The sequence below is a fragment of the Branchiostoma belcheri genome, unplaced genomic scaffold (genome assembly GCF_001625305.1).
Source record: "Branchiostoma belcheri isolate BF01 breed outbred unplaced genomic scaffold, Haploidv18h27 scaffold147, whole genome shotgun sequence".
NCBI classification, from domain to species: domain Eukaryota; kingdom Metazoa; phylum Chordata; class Leptocardii; order Amphioxiformes; family Branchiostomatidae; genus Branchiostoma; species Branchiostoma belcheri.
This window is the reverse complement of record NW_017802902.1, coordinates 13,031-33,310: the sequence shown is the minus strand read 5'-3', so window position 1 is coordinate 33,310 and position 20,280 is coordinate 13,031. Positions and strand designations below refer to the sequence as shown.

The following is a 20,280-nucleotide window of genomic DNA, read 5'->3' as shown; positions in this document are numbered from 1 at the left end:
TATATCTGACACACGCAAAAGATCGACGGTCGCGACCCATTTTCTCACTCAAGGGGTGTTCTGGGGCCATCAAAAGGCTCCATTTTCACGCCCGAAAACACATATACAATAAAAACAAAAGAACGTGCATCATCTGCAGCCCGATAGCAAAACATATACTGAGTCTCAAAAGAATCCGTCCACTCAAACGCGAGGAATCGCTGCGAACGTGAAATTCTAAAACTCTCACAAAGCCCTTCCGCGGAAGGATGTCTCCTCCCCCGGAGGCAATAAGGAAGGATGTTGGATCCACCCATACCTTAGATCGCAGCGCTCCACGATGTAGCTTGTGATGGGAGATCCTCCGTCGTCCTCCGGTTCCTGCCAACCAATCATGGCGTGGTCGGGACTCTTGTTTCAATCACCTCAAAGTTTGTAGGCGGCTGGGGTTTGGCTAGTGAATAAAGAAAGAATAAAAAAACACCATGAAAAACATAAAACATCACAGTGTCTACATAGGAAGACCAGACTGACTGGTCAAAAGCTCTAGGTAAATTACCTTGTGTTGGATCAAAACTTTTTAACTCTTATATAGTATAACAAAACAATGAGTTGAACTTAACATAAAAATGATAACAAATGCACTGCTTTTCTTGCTACCTTTTCTTATAAAAATTTCCACAGTATTAAATGAAGAAAATATGTAAACAGTAAATAAACAGTAAGTTCTGTTGCCACTTACAGAAGACCTGTAGCTTGCCTTAAAACAATCTCTGCAGTATTTCAGTGAAGAATAAATAAACAATAACTTCTGCAGACACTTACAGAAGACCTGCAGCTTGCCTTAAAACAATCTCTGCAGTATCTAATTGAAGAATAAATTAATAAACAATAACTTCTGCAGACACTTACAGAAGACTTGCAGCTTGCCTTAAAACAATCTCTGCAGTATTGAGTGAAGAATAAATATACAATAACTTCTGCAGACACTTACAGAAGACCTGCAGCTTGCACTTGGCCTCCGCCAGTCCGGAGTCGTTCTTGACCCTGACGTTGTACTCCCCGGCGTCCGAGCGCGTGCACTCCAAGATGGTGAGCACAGCGGCACGATTTGTCTTCTCGAATTTGTGCCTCGCCATCTTGGATACCATGCGCGCGCCGCGGTTCCAGGTGACTTCTGGGAAGGGTTTCCCGCTGACGGCCGCGGTGAACACGGCGGTCTGACCCTCCTTTACGTGGATGTTTGCCTTGCCCTTGCTGTTGCTGTTCCTCTCGCGACGCTCAGAGGTGTAGCCGGTGATCTCGGCTCCCCCGTCGCTCTCAGGTGCGTGCCACGACACCAGCATGGCGTCCTTGGTCACCTCAGACACCTTCAGGTCGTACGGAGGTGTTGGTTCATCTGGGAAAATAGGGTAAAGGAGTTTGTTACTTTCCATATCTGAATTATGAACCTAACTCACAACAATTATCATTCATTCACCTGAAAATTATCCTTTCTTTACTTGTAAGCAAATGTTGTAACTTCATGTTTTCATCTGGTGGTGAATTTTCTGCTGCTGTGAGTCAAAGTCTATGGTATGGAATTCTGGATACATGTAAAGGAGTTCATAAGTTAACATTTGAGCTACATGTATAGAATATAAATGGCTTGGGATCGATCAAATTCCACCTGCAAGTTTTGAACTCACCATATGGATATTTGGCCACAGCAGACTCTGAAGTCAGCGGCTTGCCGACGCCGAACCTGTTCTCAGCGCTGACTCGGAACAGGTACTCCTTCTTGTACACCAGTTTGGTCACACGCAGACAGCAGCGTTTCACGTTGCTGCTCACGTACACCCACGATGCACCGCGGTTGTCGGACTTCTCCACCACGTAGTTCGTGATGTCACCGCCGCCATCGTCCGTCGGGACCTGCCAGTTCAGCGTAGCCGTCTCGGGTGTCATGTCCTCGAAGGTGATTGGTCCAACGGGCGGGCCAGGCTTGCCAAGAACCTGTGGCACATCAGTAAGAATATTGGCATGATTTACTAGAATCAGCTGATGATGCAGCATATATTTTAGTCTCTGTAGTTTTTGTTGAGTCAATAAAGTATATCTCTATCTTTTAGTCAGATTTGCAGAAATTTCAAGAATCAAAATTTTAGTGTAGGAGCAAAATGAACCAAGAGTGCTCATTAATGAACTACCAAAGAAAAACATATCAAGTTGATATTTGAATGTTTCTTTCAAGGTTACAAACTAAAAACAAACGTTTCCTATTTTCCTGTTTCTGCTGACAAAAATGACACAATCTTAACACATTGATTAGATTTTCTGAAGAGTGCTGACTTTAAGATTACATTATCTCACATGCAAGTAAATAATAGCGTCACAATCTCTTTTGCACATGGATAGTTTTCAAAGCCCCACCTTAAATTGGTTAGATTCTCTGAAGAGGACTGACTTTTAGGAACATCATCTCACATAGAAGTTAAGAATAGTGCTACAATCCCTTTCGCACTGAATCTTACATGATAAATTTTCAAAGACCCACATGCTGCATAAGACAGCAGACTGGTGTGGTGGTACATGTATATCATACATGCTCAAGTGTTAACAGTGTCTTTGCCAAGCCCCACCCTGAACTGGATCTCAGCAGTCTGCTTCCCGGCTGGGTTGGCCACCACGACCGTGTAAGTCCCGCCGTCGACCTTCTCGCACTTGCGGAAGATGAGCTGCGTGACGCCGCCGACCGTCTTGGTGACGACGCGTATGGTCTCACGGAAGACACCGAGTCCCTTGTAATATGATAATAACAATGGTTTTTATTGGTCAAACACCACCCTTTCTTCAAAGTGCTGAATTGATGCAGGGCTTACAATCACTGAATACAGAATACAAACACTGGTCACTTTAAATTTGGAAAAGACACCAACAATTGGAAAATCAAGCAGTGTAACTGTAAACCCTTAAGTGTGGTATCAATCTAAAGCTCTCATCATCAGGCACTCTTCATGTGAAAATCAATGATCAGTGATGTTTATAACTCCAGTTATGATTGATTGAAAATGCTTGTGGCCTACCAGGCTGAGATCTTGGCCTACTAGTCTGAACTATGTGGCCTGGACGGCCAGATTCTGTGCCCACTGTGCTTAACTCCCAGGGCTACCAGTTTGACCTACTTAGGCTAGACGGCCGTGAAAGCCTAAAACAACACAGACTACTAGTCCTGTTCTGGACTGGTAGGCTGCCGGGATAGGGTGTCCTGGCGTGTAACCTGCAATTTTCCATCTGTCCACTAGGGCTACCTGATAATCTAGACTACCAGTCTGAAACTTCAGCCTGAGAGGGCCAGAACCAGAACCACTGGGCTGAGCCTTCAAACACACACAGGCATATGCACATGATGTAGAATGTCTGTGTGCTTATGCTAGATTGTAGTTATTAGTACTATTGTTTCAAATCAGTGGCCTGTTCAGAGTTTACTTATGCAATTTTGCCACTGTGACAGAAAATTAGTTACTGTAACAACTGCATAATTCTTCTGCTTGCAAGTTGGCAGCTTTTAGAAAGCACGATTTGTGAACTCTTACATTAATTTATAAACAAGTGAGCGTGCAAACCTATATCAAGGTGGAGAGATACATGTACAGTACAATTGTCATTTTAATTTAGTGGATTGGGCATGTACACTACATGTATGTGGTGTCCATGAGGATGATTTGCTACATGCCCTTGACCCAATGGCAGTCCCTCCACCCCCCAAATCTGCTTTTCTCACCAACACATTCCACAAGAAGGTGCACTCCAAGAGTGACAGGGAAAAATGCACCTTTTCACAAGGGAAATCATGGATCATGCCCAAAGATGCTGGTCATCCCTGTGCGTCTTACCATACCAGGATCCAACTGAGAAAACACAATTAGCTCTGCTGGTATCATATATCCCTTGGCGGGAAAGTTTGAGCGGGGAATCTTGCTGTTTTTGACCAACAAGCCCGGTGACTTACTAACCCAGCGCTCAGACTGCTTCAGGTAAGCCATCTGTTTATTTTCTGTAGATCTGTGTTTGTATGATGTATCTGTTCAACACAAATACATGCCTTATATTGTGTAAATGGTACGTACATGACTTTGTATAGGGTGGTTGAGTGAGCCAATTCTACAGTGTATTGACTCGAGCCCTTTCCCATATGCTGGGACTGACAAACATGAAGTGAATGGGAGATTCACAATGAAGTTTCAAGCCATGATGGAATCAAGAGTTACTATCGTATAGAAGAAAAAGGACATTATGAATTAAGCTAGAGATGTAAATTTAATTAACAGTCTTTGAAGAAATAGTCCTGAACTTGAATGGTAATTAGAAAGTCGTCCAGCATTGATATCTGAGACGTTCAGAACACTGACTTATTTTTGTATCTGATCAAAGAATATATTAAGCATAGTCAATTTACTCAATACACTAAATTTTACTGATCATTTTAGTTTCTTTTTTTTGTTTCATTTTTCATTTGTTTTCATTTTTGTGCAAAGACTGAGAAATAGAGAATGATCTTTGGAATTCTGGACAGACATCAAGGCAAGTTGCAATTGTAAAACCAGAACTTGGAGACTGAATGAAATACATGTAAGTTTCCACTGGCCATCTTTCCTCAAACATCAAGAATCTGTAAAAAAAAGGACAGCGCGACTCCGAGAAACAACAAATTAAATTGGTGTGGCCTAAGGATTGAAAGAAGCTTCAGTGAAGCTTTACCCAGCTTCACTGTCACAGTGGCAACAGTGACCTAGATATGTCAATGGTCTGTGACAGGTCTATTCCATGTAGTCCCTAAAGCAAATCCCTCAAGCAAGAAGACCAGATCTCCTGCCTCTGAGATGTTAGGACTCTTTTCCTAGCCTGGGTTCCAAACCCAATAGCACACTGGACACTGAGATACTTTGTGTCCAGTGTGCTATGGGTTTGGCACCCAGGCTACTATTTTCCTAGTTCCAAAGTATTTCATTTTTCACAGATTAAGTAGTTAGGACTACACGCTGCTTCATGCATGAGTTCCAGACCCTTGCAATTAAGCCCCAACTACTAGTAATTGTAAGCTCCCCACATTTCAGCCCTTGACTGCAAGAAGACGGAATATACATAAATTCACCCTCACAATACAATACAAATATACATTGTGTACTATGTATATACCACCAATACGACATGTTTTATACCCGGGTACCCATCAGGAACTCGGTCTGTGGTATCAAAACATGCAGTGTCATGGCATAAGAGAAAGGGAAGTTCACTGTCAACTGTGCTGACATAGAAGATGTAATTATTCCTCCCACTCAGGTTACACATTTGATAAAAGCTCTGTCCTGAGATGATCTATTTTTCACCTAAATGGTGCATTGGTATAATACCCCAGGCCTACTTTTAATAACACCCTTTCTAAACCATATTATGAGCCTAAAAATATACAAACAGAAATTGACTTGATGGACAAACTGAGACAGAAATTAACCTCAAGGACAGATTTCTTGTAACTTTTTAAAATTTCCTAGGTATTTTCTTTTCCTTTCAATACTAAGTGCAGCTGAGCAAAATGTATGACATTCATGCTGATACATGTATGAAGCCATAATTGCCTACCCACAAAAATTATGACAGTTATTCTGTACAATGTACAATCATGTACATGTACTTTGCTCATAGTCTACATAACATGATGGCTAGGGAATCAAAATATCAGACATGACATTGACCTTACGTAAAATAATGGACTTTTTCAGAGAAAATGGCCTACAAGTGGTGCCTGTTAGACAATGGGCCAGATGGAATGGATCTAAAATTCATGGCGTCAAAGGTCAGGTACTTCTCAGACCTTGGTGTTCCTGTTTCAAGGATCAGTGTGCCGAAGAACAAAAGCATTACATCTGTTACGGTAAGACAATTTCTGTAATGTTAATTTTTTAATAGAGCATGTTTAAGCTCCAGAACTCCAGAACAGTAACAGAAGTCAACCATTGTGTGCAACAGTGTCAGGTCAAGTCTGACAGGGTCCGGACCTACCAGTTAGTGTTGGGTTCATGAGTTGACATGCCGAATTCAGTGGGTTCGATGTTGTGTGTTGTTGTTACAATTAATGAAATATTATGTTTACATTTTTGTTTGCAAATTGATACCAACGTTAGCACGGTATAGCGTTAAAGATTTCTGGTATCAACCTGTCTTATGTGTAAAACCCTTTTACACTCTTTAGTTCCACGGCCCTTCCAGCTCAAGTGGACCCACTAAAACACTGACAGTGGCCCTTGAGAACTACAGCAGCCCTGAGGCTTGTGAGGAAGACAGAAATTGTTTTTCTGGTGAACTGTCATCATCTATGACGCAGGCAGAGTTCATCAGGAAATTTAATAAGATTAAGGATGGTGTTTTCAGTGACAGTGTAAGTTTTACATGCATTCTCCTTTCAGTATCAGTTAGTTAGTTCTTGCTGTATAATGTTAACATCAGGTGACTGACATATGTTTACCTGACATGTACATGTATACACTAACTCTGTAAGGCATTATGCCTTTCCTTGAAGGTGTTTTAAGAGTTTTAAGAATTCTTCTGGTTTATTGACTGGCCCAATGCTTCTTGATCATCAAAGCACATGAAATTTAATGCAAAATAATGTACAATAATACCTTGCTGTAAAGTCAGTTTGTTGTTATAGGTTAAGTACAATTGTCTTCCAAATTTCTGGCTTACATTTTAATTAAAATCTTTATAGGAGCTGGGCCGACAGCCACTGCAGGATTTAGGAAACAACAAGAAGACAGGTACATGTATTAGCTTGCTTTATACCTACTGAATGTATAATGTATTTTATTTCTTCTGTTTGATCAAGGAGGTTTACTCTGGTCTCTATTAAACCTCCTTGCTTTGATTCATACCTGTTCATCTGCATTATGAACAAAGAATGGGACAGGTCTGCTTTTACCAAGGAGCTTTCATCACGATGAAAGCTCCTTGCTTTTACTTTAGGCCTTTTATTTAGTGGTCTTAGCTTTAGAATTCATTAATGTAAGACAAGGGCATTGAAGGTCTTACATCGTGCACCATCAGGGTCAGCGGCTGGGCAGACCACCAAGCCAGCCGCACTCGCCGCTGGGCAGACCACCAAGCCAGCCGCACTCGCCGCTGGGCAGACCACCAAGCCAGCCGCACTCGCCGCTGGGCAGACCACCAAGCCAGCCGCACTCGCCGCTGGGCAGACCACCAAGCCAGCCGCACTCGCTGCTGGGCAGACCACCAAGCCAGCCGCACTCGCCGCTGGGCAGAACAGGGCAGGCAAGCCGCTGTCGGCAGCTAAAGGTATTTTGTCCTGTTTACTAAGGCATTTGGAAGACAGTGCAATATTGACATGTGAAGTCTCAGCTAAAATTTGCAGCCATTTTCCCTACTGTCAATGAGATACTTCCTTCATTATGTAAAATTGATGTAACTTGTTGGAAATTGAATTGTCAGTTTATAACTGCATCTTTTTATGAAGGTAAACAAAGAAGAGACTTCCAACAGGCAGTAATTGCCATGCGCCAAGGATGTGTTGAAGCCATGGGGGAAACAGCCTACGAGGAGCTGGACATGAACAAGTTGCTTCCTGGACCAACAAGTGCTGAAGAAAAAGCAAGATGGCTGGAGATCCTCGGCTGCACACATGTAATTATACAATTGTCTCCTAATATTCTGTAATAGTTGTAAATGTGTCTACATGTATATCATAATATCATATCAACAGTAGCGTGAAACACATTGAAAACAATATTGCATAGGCAAAAATGTATACACAATACATGTGTTTTGTTTTATACAGCAAGTCTTTGGAATCACAATTAAATAACAATATAGTACCTGAAAAATTATGTTACTTTCTGACCTGATAGTGATATCATATTGCTTTTTTTTTCCAGTTCCAAGACATCCTCCGCAACGCCAAGGAGTACAAAATTGTTGCTCTTCTGAGCAAACGGTGTTGGGCTTTGGCTCTAGAAGTCTTCAAGATGTGCAAAAGCAACATGATTAGCACAAAAGACAGCAGAGCAACAGTGCTTATGTTCCGGCCGTTAAGGGGCCTGCAGGAGAAGGACGTCTTCCTGCTCCTGTCAAAGTATACACAGCATGGAGCAGGAATGGACGCTAAATCCCTGGTGGCCAGGGTTGAAGAAGAAATGGTAGGTCATATTATCTGAGTGTGTGTGAAATTATCAGTTTTAGTCTTCAAATTTTACCACTGATTGCTGTGTAACATTTGAATACCGTTTACTTGGTATACAGATGGTACAGGAATACAGGACTTTGATGAAGGCATTGAAGTTTCTTTCAGAGGCACTGTACTGTACTGAAAGCTAAATATGTAGTAAAAAACATATAAAATGCTATATACATACAATGTAGTGCACATTATTCTTGATAAATGTATCTGTAAAATCTGTGTGACAAATCAGTGATTTATTACAAATATTTTCATGTAGTTATTTTAACTCAAGCTCCTAAATGCACTTCCCATTGTAAAGCTGTTTCCTTACTGTTTCCAGAAGGAAGTACAAGTAGACAGGCTCCCGCCAATGGCACAGCTGGTAAAAGAATACCGCGAACTTAAAGAACTGGTTGGAGCCCTCCAACGTCAAGGAATAAGTCCTGAGGTAAATTGTTGATCTTCAAAAGTCATCATACATTTTTGTCAGATTGCAAAGCAACAAAACAATGTAAAATTGACTGTGATATTTAATGGGAAAAATCAAAACAACAGAACAATGAAACAAAATTCACTGTCAGAATATGAAGCTACTAAGTCATACATTATATTTCAATTATGTTTCCTTATTCAACTCTAATGACTTCCAGGAAGCTGCAAAGCAACAAACGACCATCCACAACATGCAGGCACAAGTGCATCAATTAAGGCTCTTTGCCTTAGATGTTGCACAAGTTGTCAACAGTCAGGGCAGTTCAGATGCAAAGATCTTTCACATCAAGGTTAGTTTCTTTTTTAATTATTCATGACAACAATTGAACTAATTTTATGATACTAGTATGTGCCAGTGGCCTCTGAGTGAAAGAAACTGGAACCAGTAATTTTTATGAAAAAAAAACATCTGCCATATTGTATAATTCCATAGTTGCAGTGTCATCTTGATCAGAAATGATCATTGGGTGTTGTAATTGCTGAAGAGATCATCCATCAATGATAGTAATGCATCCTTCCCTATACGAAGAATACAGTCTCTAAAACACAGAACACTGAGACAATTTTCCTCCTGTCAAAATAACCCTTTTCTATTTTCAGAACTTGCTGGACATTGACTCATACTTGGACACAGAAACTGGTGGCTTGGCTGAGGAACTATCTCTGTCCAAAGTGGAAGGTGAATGTTTTTCTCACATTTTTGTAGCTGATTTTTGTCTTTATTGTTTAGCACTAATTCTAACCTCATGTGAATATATTTAAGTAATTGACAGGATGCAAATGTAATTTTTACAATTGCCTCAAAAGCATTTAACCATATCCTGCTCATACATGTAGAAATTTACTGCAATACTTGATGATTATCATTTTTCTGTCATGTCGTGAGATTGATGAAATAATAAAAACACTATGTTTACAAATCCCAATTCCAAAACTGACTGTACATCAAAGCGGGTGATGGCCCAGATCCCACCACAAGTTGTGTATGTTCATAATTGTTTTCCCACAACTAAAACCTGAACATACCGGTAGATCCAAATTACAGTTGAAGCCAGGTATGGTGTGGTTCTTTGGTTTGCAAAAGTTTGGCACCTAAATGAGAATCTGACAACTAACTATCTGACTCATATTACATGTAGCGTTTTATGTAAGTAGTAATTATTACATTTGGTCCCCTTGTAAGAAACAGGAGGAGACAGTAAAAGCCCCACTGGTCCCGGGCCGGGGTTCGAACCCACAACCTCCCGGGCCCCAGTCAGACACTCTAACCTCTCCGCTAAAAGGCCTAGACCCGTTTGCCGGATCTGTTGGTAGCGCCTATAAACCCCCCACTGTTACACCCTCACTGCAAATCAAAATAATTTCTTACAGAAAAGTGGCACGCGGGCCCTCTACTAAATTGAAAAACAGAAAGCAGTCGTTGGGGAAAATCCTCACCAGTTCAATCTGTTCATCATCATCAGAGTCCTATATAATATACATTTTACTCATTGATTTTTTAAAACTGGAACTGCAAAACTCTGCACATGTACAATGTAGCTGGCTAACAACGCTTCTAGAACAGCCACACTGTGTGTGACCTGAACGAAGGTCTGACCTCTGTGTCACCTCTCCCCTTCACTCAGGCGTCTCAGGGTTACCAGGTCAAGCTGCAAGTCAGTGAGATCATGTTTTTTCAGGGATAAAGTGGTATCCCATATTTGGGTCTCTGACGGAAACCAGGAGAAAAAGTCACATTGCCCTTTCAAACTTGGAATGTCCTCTCATTAGCAAATTGCTTTTCACACAGGTCACATGATATACAAAACATATACATGTATGGCCTCTGGTATTTATTAACCATTATAATGTTAAGTTAATTGTGGCCTTATTTGTGTCCATTATTCTACATAAAAAAATGGAGACAGTTCCTTATGCAAATGTCAAATATCACCCATAACTTACTTCATGATTTAACACACTGACCGTCAAAAACGACTACCTCTAAGATTCATGTAGAGTCTTTTAGGATGGGACGTTTTTGGAGGTACCATGTCCCATGTTTGAGGAGAGAGATATCTCAAGCTAAAAGTCCCAAATCAGTGGATCAAACCATTCCGGTTTAAAATGGGGTAGGGAATTTTCCCAGCCAGCCTTTGTAACCCCTGCTTCTCCTATTGGGTCAGATAAGCCCTTACCTAGTGAGAATTTGAGCTGGTCTAAATCACAATGAACTTTCTTACTCAGTGAGATGTTGTTACAGTTCTAGTAATGTAGCTCGTAGCCTTGAGTGGCCTATTATTAGGAGTGTGTTATCATAATGGTTTATTCAGATAAAATTCCCACATGGTAGCCGAAAATGAGGCTGAATTTCATGAGTTTACTCCACACAATAGTTGCTTAAAACTAGACCACCATAATGGGTCTACAATCATTAAGATATCGAGCAATGGTACATTATACAATATCAACTCTACAATAAAGATGCATCGACATGGGTTAAAACAATAGATCCCATGATGATTCGCCATGTTACGTGGGTAAAGTGAGTAAACAAAAACACAATATAATCACAATCATGAGCAATTTTTCTCTTATTTTCTACTACAGGTGTCCCACTAACAGATTCTGAAGATGACTTTAAGCCAGCCCACAATAGTACAAAACTTGATGGTTAGTTTTATTTAGTGTTATACAGTTTCATACGGGTGACTGTACATCCATTGTATTGTAATTATTTTTATGTTTTCTTTACTATGGATATTTCTGTTATAGCATACAGTGTAACATTGTGTAATGTCATTAATTTGTAATTTACGTCTGAAGAACCTGAATATACTGTACATAGCATCTGTCACAACCAGTGAGAGACTACCTCTTCAGTGAGCTAAGTCTGGATCTAGATCTTTCCTTTTTTATGTACATTTTACATTAAAAAAAGGATGCGCTTTCATGCAAAAAATTCATTTTATTTAGTAAGTATTACAATAGTGTTTGCAATTAGCACTGGCCTACATCTAAAGCTGCTGTTGCACATTATTTTACAGAATGGGACATGGACATCATCGCTGGTCACCTCCCAGCCCTTGAGGACCAGAGAGCCTGCCCAAACGACCTATTAAGAGAGACTGAACCGAGAAGTGAGAGGAAAGGGACAAAAGATCAAAGTAGTGATGAAGAGGAGGCTGGTGATGAAGAGCCAGGTGCTGATCATGAAGAGCCAGCAGAACCACCTGCAAAAAAGCAGAGAACCACCACTTCCAGAAAGACAACTTCCAAGAGGAAAACTGCCAAGGAGACAACTACCAAGGAGACTACTCTCAAGAAGACCACTGCCAAGAGGGCTAGACACGAGTCAAGGTTGTCCAGCAGCCTCCGGACCTCCTACCCACCCAAGCCCCTGAAGGCCAAACAGCTTGTGGCTGTGGCCTTCAACTCGGGGCTTTACGTGGGTAAGGTCCAGGAGATTGCCAAGGACAACCTGGCTGTTGTCGCATTCTACAGATACAGTGGGGGAGGGGAGTTTTCGGAACCCAGCAGGCCCCAGGAGGAGGAGGTCGACCAGAAGTACATACTGGAGGTTGACTTCCCCATAGAGAGCTTGAGGGGGGGAAAGATTCGGGTGCTAGATTGGGATGTGCTGAATGCCCACTACATAAAGTATAAGAGGGAGTACAAGTTGTAAGGCAAAAATTTTGGAATGTGTCAATTTACTTTACATTGTACTGAAAATGGCTTCCTCACAGCCCAATTAGATTTGTATGTTAGCAAGTAAATAAGTGTGTCAAGAAATCAATCATGAATCGATGCCTTGCAAAGTATTGTAATAGTAAAGTAATGTAAACATGCCTTGTAATGTAATGTAAACATGCCTTGTATTTGTTGTAATCATGGTGTCCATTTGGCTCTGTAACAAAACAGTACTGTACATTGTATATTAGACTGGAGCTCTGTTAGCATTGTACAAGTTGAAATGTCTGACACATTTTGTCTAAACATTTTGAAGTGTTTTGAATTTTTTGGTCGCTGTCTTGTGCCCCCTCAGGATGAGCTTGTGCCCCCTCAGGATGAGCTTGTGCCCCCTCAGGATAAGCTTGTGCCCCCTCAGGATGAACTTGTGCCCCCTCAGGATGAACTTGTGCCCCCTCGGGATGAGCTTGTGCGTCCTCGGGATGAGCTTGTGCGTCCTCGGGATGAGCTTGTGCGTCCTCGGGATGAGCTTGTGCCTCCTCGGGATGAGCTTGTGCCTCCTCGGGATGAGCTTGTGCCCCCTCGGGATGAGCTTGTGCCTCCTCGGGATGAGCTTGTGCCTCCTCGGGATGAACTTGCCGTGCTCCCCCGTTGCTTTTTGTTGGCATTGCTCCTTTCCACAGCCCTCTTTCTTTTTAGGTAAGCATCTTTTGACCCAATGAAGACCTGCGGAAAGAGGCAGAGGAAATACATCCATTGTATTGTAATTTTTTATGTTTTCGTTTCACATGATACTTTTGTGATAACATACATTGTAACATTATTTAATGGCATTGATGCATAATTTACCTCTGGCTGTTTGTACTGCTTGGCAAGCATCTCATTGATGGTGTGCTGTAGAGGCACCAGCTCAGTGTCATCTGTGTCACTGCTCTGCGTGGGGTTGATGTACTCTTTTAGAGCTAACAACCCCCACTGACCCTGGTCAACAGTCGGAACGTGGCAAGGGTTGGCAATCTCTGAAATGTATGCCATCCACCACAACTTTTGATCAGTTGTCAACTTGCCAACGTCTGCCAACTTTCTGACTGTTGCTGTCAGTGTTTCAGGTGACGTGTAGGCAAGTGGCTGCAGGGGCTGTGGCTGGCCAGAGGGCACTTTGTTTAACAGGACCTGAAATGCAATAAATTTTGTTGTAATCCTTGAATTATTAACAGAGAGGAATCATTTCTGAATGACTTGTATGCACAAGGATGTGGCAAAACTGTAGGTGCTACAGTTACAGTTAAACAGTTGTATAAACTTGGATGAAAGCAGTGCTGACTGATTTTACCTTGTTACTTGCCCCTGGTTTAAGGGACGGGGTAAGCCACTCCTTGTCAGAGGCCCACATCTTGTAGAAAAGAGTGGCCTCCCCATCCTCCTCAATGATCTTAAATGAGTGGGGGGTGTTGTGCCGCTCCATGTCACACATCTCAGAGTCCAACCACTCTTTAATGTTGAACATATTCTGTTGGTTGATCTCGGTGGCCTTCGGTTTTGGGGTATAACTTTCCCCGATCTCCTGCAGAAGGTCCACCATCGTTGTAGCGTCTTTTCTTCTTAGGTGTTCTCCGATCTGCATATGTATAAACAGGCAAACAGTCAACTTAGGAGTACAGAGAAATCTAGATTTAGTCTAGATTTAGTAGATAGGTATGATATTTACAGGTAACAATAAAAAAAAAGCAGTTTAAAGCTTTGCTTTGTCACCTGATATACAATCATGTACATTATTGTAGAAACTGTATCATGGTTCACACAATGTACATCATCTTGAATATGTGCATGTTCTAGATTGTGACTATCATAATCTTCATTTACATGGACCTCATCAGATAAAGACAGACAAAACAAGAATTTATGGTACAGCAAGACTATATTGAGTACTTTACATACCCTGCTGAACATTTGATCGATATCCTCATGGGTGTGGCCCACCATGAGGTATGTTACTTTCACCTGAAAATTTGAATATAGCATGTTAGTAAGTTAAATTTTTCTCCTGTCCCATCACACATCCATCAGTTGAGTGATATCTGAAACATGTATGATTGAATATTGCAAGCTTCAGTTACTTACTAATAGGCATTATATTGTTTGGTAGACTTCAAGTAGTAGACACAGCTAGTAGTTTGGTAGACTTTCAGATGTAGCAATTACAAAAGAAAAGTGATACATCCCATTGTCAAATGTGTCTCATGTGTCCAGTATCATAATTATGTGATAAATTCCTCAAAGCAACAATGCATTATGGCATACCTTTCTCACGATTTTAAGTTTCACGAGAAGGCAGCAGTAGGCCAACACCCATCTGTTCTTGCATTCCCCAGCTTTGTTGTCCATTTGGACATACAAAACTGGGGGCAAATGTCCATTCCTCTCCTGGATAGAGCACAGGTACAAAGTAAATCAGAAATGAAAGACCCAACTTTGTACAATTTTGCCACAGTTTACCGATTAGTTGACTATTAAATACCAACTTTAGATTTGAATTGGGCACCTATACAATGTTTATTAATGATAACATGGATTTTTAAGATGTACATGTACATGTATGTGTCTATATAGTTTTGTACAATGATGTAGTGTATCCAATCATTTTTTTAAATGTTTGGAAGATCCAAGAAAAACCATTTAAACATGCATACATACATCAATGTTAATGGTCAAACTAGGTTATTTGGCTGGATGCTTTTCTGACTTGAATCAGTCCAATAAATAAAATTTACCTCTGCTGCCTCAACAAGGATGTCAGACAGGAAGTTGAGGGTCAAGTTTGTGTCGTGTGGATATTGCATGTGATCCACACGACAGAAGGCTTTCCTCTCCCCATGAGAGATGGCTCCAGTCACCTGTGTCTGGAGCCTCCACAGACGATGATCATCCTAAGTTGGAAACAAAAGTTATTACAAACAAAGAAAGCAGCAAAATACATTGTACTTTTTTTGTAATGACACCATGCAGTATTTGTCAGACACATTACTCAATGAACAGTGGATCAATTACAGAAGGTTTGTGGTACATGTATCCCCCATCATAGCAATTAACAGTTCTGCTTTGATGCAAAAAAATTGTTTGTTTATTGTATTGCCTCTTAACCATATAATGATAAACCTTACTATAATAAACTTGATGCCTTTTATAGTGAACTTCCCCTTACCTTGGTTGTCTGTGCAAAATGAGGCAGCAACGTTTTTTCCTGTGACAAAAAGGAAAATCACCACATTTAAAATGGTACTCAGCAGTAATTGTTGTTACTTAACTTCGGGTAATTCAGGAGACAGTGGCTAATGTGATACTTGTGCATGAAAGGAAAACACTGCAAAATGCTGTCTGTGACATATTGTTAATTTTTGGGGAGTGACAATTTAGAGAGATTCTGATCTGCATGCAATTGATGGCACTCTTACAATATAACACATATCTTTGAGTAGTAGTAGTATGTAGTACATAAATCAAAATGAGAGACAAGCTGTCACCTTGTAAACTTGGCAGCTTGATAACTAATAACTACTCCTTACCTGATCCATACCATCTATGATGATACTCATGTAGTGGCTTGGATATCGTTTGGCTTTTTTTGAATGCTTGTAGTACTTCATCCTTTGAAGCCTGCAAAAATGCAATTCTCCTTTTAGTTGCAGCAAGATGAAATGTAGATTTGTGTCTTCATATGGGCATGGAGTTTGACAATTTGATCAATCAAAGCTAGTACAGAAAAGACCATTTCACCATCTCAGAATCAATAAAACATAAGGGAATGAAATAAAAAATTTATTTAAAGCACAGTACATAAATATAGTTACTGTATGTATTATGTATCAAGAATGTTTAGGGCAGTACCACCTTTACGTTTGGCCATTGAAGGCTATACTAAAACAAGGACTCATGCATTGTACCTTCCCACAATTCACATCTCAAAAGTTAAAATAAAAATGGGGTTGATCAGCTAAAACTCTAACAACAGATGACAACAGTGAAAAGACCCCACTGCAATTTTTTTCATATATGGTTCTCAGGCCATGCAAGACTGAATCACTCACCGACAGGTCTCTCTAAACTGATAGATTGAACAAGACTTCACCAAGGTAGACTGAGGTAATTGACCCTACCTGTTCATTCTAGCTCAAGTGTCCAAACTGTGCCAAGATTTTTGGGAGAAAAAAGGAGTTTCAAAGAGATCAAAATGGAACTAGAATGATCATATACCATTTTGAGGCCCTATATGTGCAATACAAAGTCTAGTGACATCTGCCTTATAATAACATCATGATTTTGACTCACTGTTGTAGTGAAACGTGAGCAGATCTTGCTTTACAGACTTCCTCCCTGGCACTCTTGTTTCTGGCCTGCAGCAGAGCCTGCTTCAGATTGTCACACACAGTGCACTTGGCAAATCTGCTGAACTGTGTAACAAAATACACACACATTGAAATAAGACATCCATAGTATATTTGGTCTCCCCTTAACCACACCCTATGTTAGAAAAGAACATTTTCATTTGACCTTAAGAAAGGCCTTATATAATCAAGTTTTTGAATCCATTAACAATGCATGATAAGTTTCCTCCAGGCTCTTTTCCTAGGAATAAGATTCTACAGCTAAATAAAAATCATAATGAAAGATGCTGATTCAAGATTACAATAATGCCACCAATGTTTGCAAATCAATTAAGCAGTAAGACAACTTTTAAGCAGTAAGACAATCATTATTCCTATGTTACAGGTGTATGTGTACTTGCAATTAGCCTTCAGGCATGAACTTGCAACTTTCCACATGATTTTCCTCTTGACATCTGTCAGAGATATACATTGTACTGTCCCAATGTCCCTGTCCAAAGTTCAGTTCCCACACACTAATGGGGGCCCACAAGCCCTTTTCTGTAGAACCTAATTGGCCGTTTTAATTCTACGTAGAGCGTAGACGGACCGCTCTAATATTTTTGCGTACAGCGTATTCGGCATTGTAATTCTACGTAATGTGTTTTAACCACTTGGAATTTATCGTAAAAATGTAATTGAGAGGTTTCCGAATTCAGCGTAGAGCCTTGTCGGGACCCCCCTTGCAGGCCCTCACTAACGACCCACACTCAGGAAGTGATGGTGAGAATGAGGGATTTCCGTATCTACGTGTACACCTATTTCTGGTATAAATATCAAACCAGTGTCTTGACATCATATTTTCGAGTCATAATGCTGCCTCGGAAAGGGGGATGTGACGCTGACACAGTCATGTTGCTCCTGCATAATGCACATCAAAGCCACTCATAATAGTAATACATTGTACATGTATTGTGTCACTCAGCATGCTTATATCCTCTTGTACCTAACAAACTTGATGAAACTTTGCAGGGCAGAATATTCCCTTGCTTGGCACGACCTACCTTAGGAATCTTTATGTGTGGGCATTTGTTCTTCCACATCTTCAGAAACTGCGTTCTTCCCAGAGGCTTGACCACCTCTTCCTTGTTCTCCTCTTGGTAAAAAAGGAAGACATCATTGATGGTCCAGGAAGCTGGGAGGAGAACCTTGGTGGAGTCTGGCATCATGTCTCCATCCCTCGCCGCCAACTGTTCGAGCCAAGACTGGGCGTGGATACTTCTCTGTCCCGGGTAGATGTTGCACTTCCGGCCATGTTCTGGGTTTGCAGCTCCAGCCTTGTATGCTTTCAGATAGCTGTAGTACCTGCAATAAATGGATCAAACATACATGTACATGTACAGTCATGTCAAATATGTAACTTACATGATGAATAAAATAATTGATTTCGTTTGCTGCCAAAGCTTTCCAAATGTCTTTAAATTGTTCCCTTAATGCTTATCTTGAAATATGCACAATATACTTAATATGATACATGTATACAGTGTACAGTACATTTATGGTTATGAAGGAATGTGAAAGGCATCAATGATGTCTTCTTATACACATGGGACCTTCTGGACAATCGGTTAGAGTAATGGCTTTGAAAGCTGGTGCCTACGGTTTGATTCCCAGTGCCGTGGGGACCAGTACTCTCTATCTACTCACTTCCAGTGTTTCACAGGTTCCCACACCGGCCCTGTGTGTACATCTGTGTGCTACACGGGAGATTTCACTCACGGCTGTACTTATAAACGCCAGTACTTATAAACGTAAGAACCACTGACGGGCCGTGAGGTAGGGGTAAACTTTTGAATGGGAAGGATTTGTGCAACGCCACTTGGCAGAAAGGTGGTCCAGAATGTTTGCCGGAGCATGGGCTACTTTAAATTTGGCGGCACAGCCTTTATTGTTATTTTGCAGACGATTTTCGTGTCGACTGTGAGCTGTGCCGCCATTGGGGGCTAAGCAGAAGGACGGGGGCAAAGCAGAATTGCGCCGGGGGCGTAGAGGAACGACGGGGGCGAAGCAGATTTTTTGCGGGGGCGAAGCAGAACGGGGCGGGGGCGAAGCAGAACGGCGGGGGCGAAGAGGAAGGAGTTTCATGGGGGTGATATACATTGGTGTAAAAGATGCTCACCTCGATGTGCTTATGCCATGAAGGCTTATCCAGGCTTTATGACAAACTGGTTTACCGCTGATGTTGAGCTGGGGGTGGTATGTTGAGGTGTCGCCCAACTTGAAACTTGTCAGTATGTGGTCTCTAGCCTCAGACTGAGACTTGTCAATCCAAAAGGATTTACGGCAAGCCTTAGCCTCCTTGTAATTGAACTGCTTTAAGCAGTTCTTTGGACAGCAATCCTCTGTAAGTACAAAGGAGATGGATGCTGCTGATGTTTTGTTCTTTGCGGTCTTTCCTGAGTAAAAAAAAACAAAAACAAACATGTACCCACGACTGTCAGGCTATGTACAGTATGTGTGAATAATAGAACAGCCTCCAGTTAAATTCTGGACTAACTTCAAAACTTTGCTGGCTTTAACGTATCCACCATCTCATGTATACACATAGTACTCGATACATGTACATGTTGATTCTGAAATATAATGGAACAAAAGATGACTTGTACAGAATTCTGACTCAAATTTCCGGAATTCTGCAAAATTCTGGCTTCAGTTCCCAGAATTCTGCAGATTTCTACAGAATTCTGCAGAATTTTGTTAACCCCCAAGGGGTCCTCGATGGCTGATATGTATTTCTTACATCATTTAGTTTATAATATTAGCCCTTCTAGATGTAAGGTTGCTGAGATATGGGAATTAGTCTGTAATTAAACTGGAAGTACAGAATTTAGTGGATTTTGTATGAGGACTTGTGCCCAATTTGGGTATGCATTTGAATTAGTATTGAGGGGGGCCAGCATGCCCTTTTCCATAAAGCGTGATCGTGTTTTAATTCTACTTAGAGCGTAGACGGACCGCTCTAATTCAACGTAATTGGCGCATTTTGCGTAGAGTATATTCGCCGTTTTAAGTCTACGTAATTCGTTGTAGCCACTTTTATGGCTCGTTGTAGCCACAGGAATTTATCATAAAGCGTAATCGAAAGTTTTCCTGAATTCAGCGCAATACGTACTACTAGCCAGTTCTCAAAATTTAGTGCAGAGCATTGTCTGGACCCCCCATGCAGGCCCCCATTGAGAGGCAGCATGATGGCCAAATGGTCAGTACAGGACTGAGGTTGATTTGATTATATGGAGACCATAATTGTATAAGAAATCATATGCAAAATACGTATAATTTTTGTGTGTGTGTGAAAGGTTACATGTACATACCCAGATGACGTTCCTTTGTTCCTTCTTTTGAAGTGGATGGTTGTTGAACTGGATCACTTATGAACTCATGAAAGACGTCTTCTGTTTCTTCTGTGAGGAAGTAAAAGATATGTCATCTTTTGTATTTAACTTGAATGCCTTGGTAAAGAGAAATATTACAACAGTCAGTATATTGTTCAATACAAATAGTGGCATG

At 41.0% G+C, this 20,280-nt stretch overlaps 1 protein-coding gene across 1 annotated transcript in view; it reads right to left on the bottom strand.

Moving 5' to 3' along the window:
- The window catches only part of LOC109465056 (titin-like), a gene marked incomplete at its 5' end in the record, with an annotated part of 28,590 nt that overhangs the window by 880 nt on the left and 7,430 nt on the right, over positions 1 to 20,280 (bottom strand). Inside the window, 4 exons of the mRNA XM_019762197.1 lie at positions 299 to 433; positions 974 to 1,378; positions 1,668 to 1,974; positions 2,601 to 2,759. Of these exons, the coding sequence (XP_019617756.1) occupies positions 372 to 433; positions 974 to 1,378; positions 1,668 to 1,974; positions 2,601 to 2,759 (933 nt within the window). The remainder of the gene's footprint in view (positions 1 to 298; positions 434 to 973; positions 1,379 to 1,667; positions 1,975 to 2,600; positions 2,760 to 20,280) is intronic.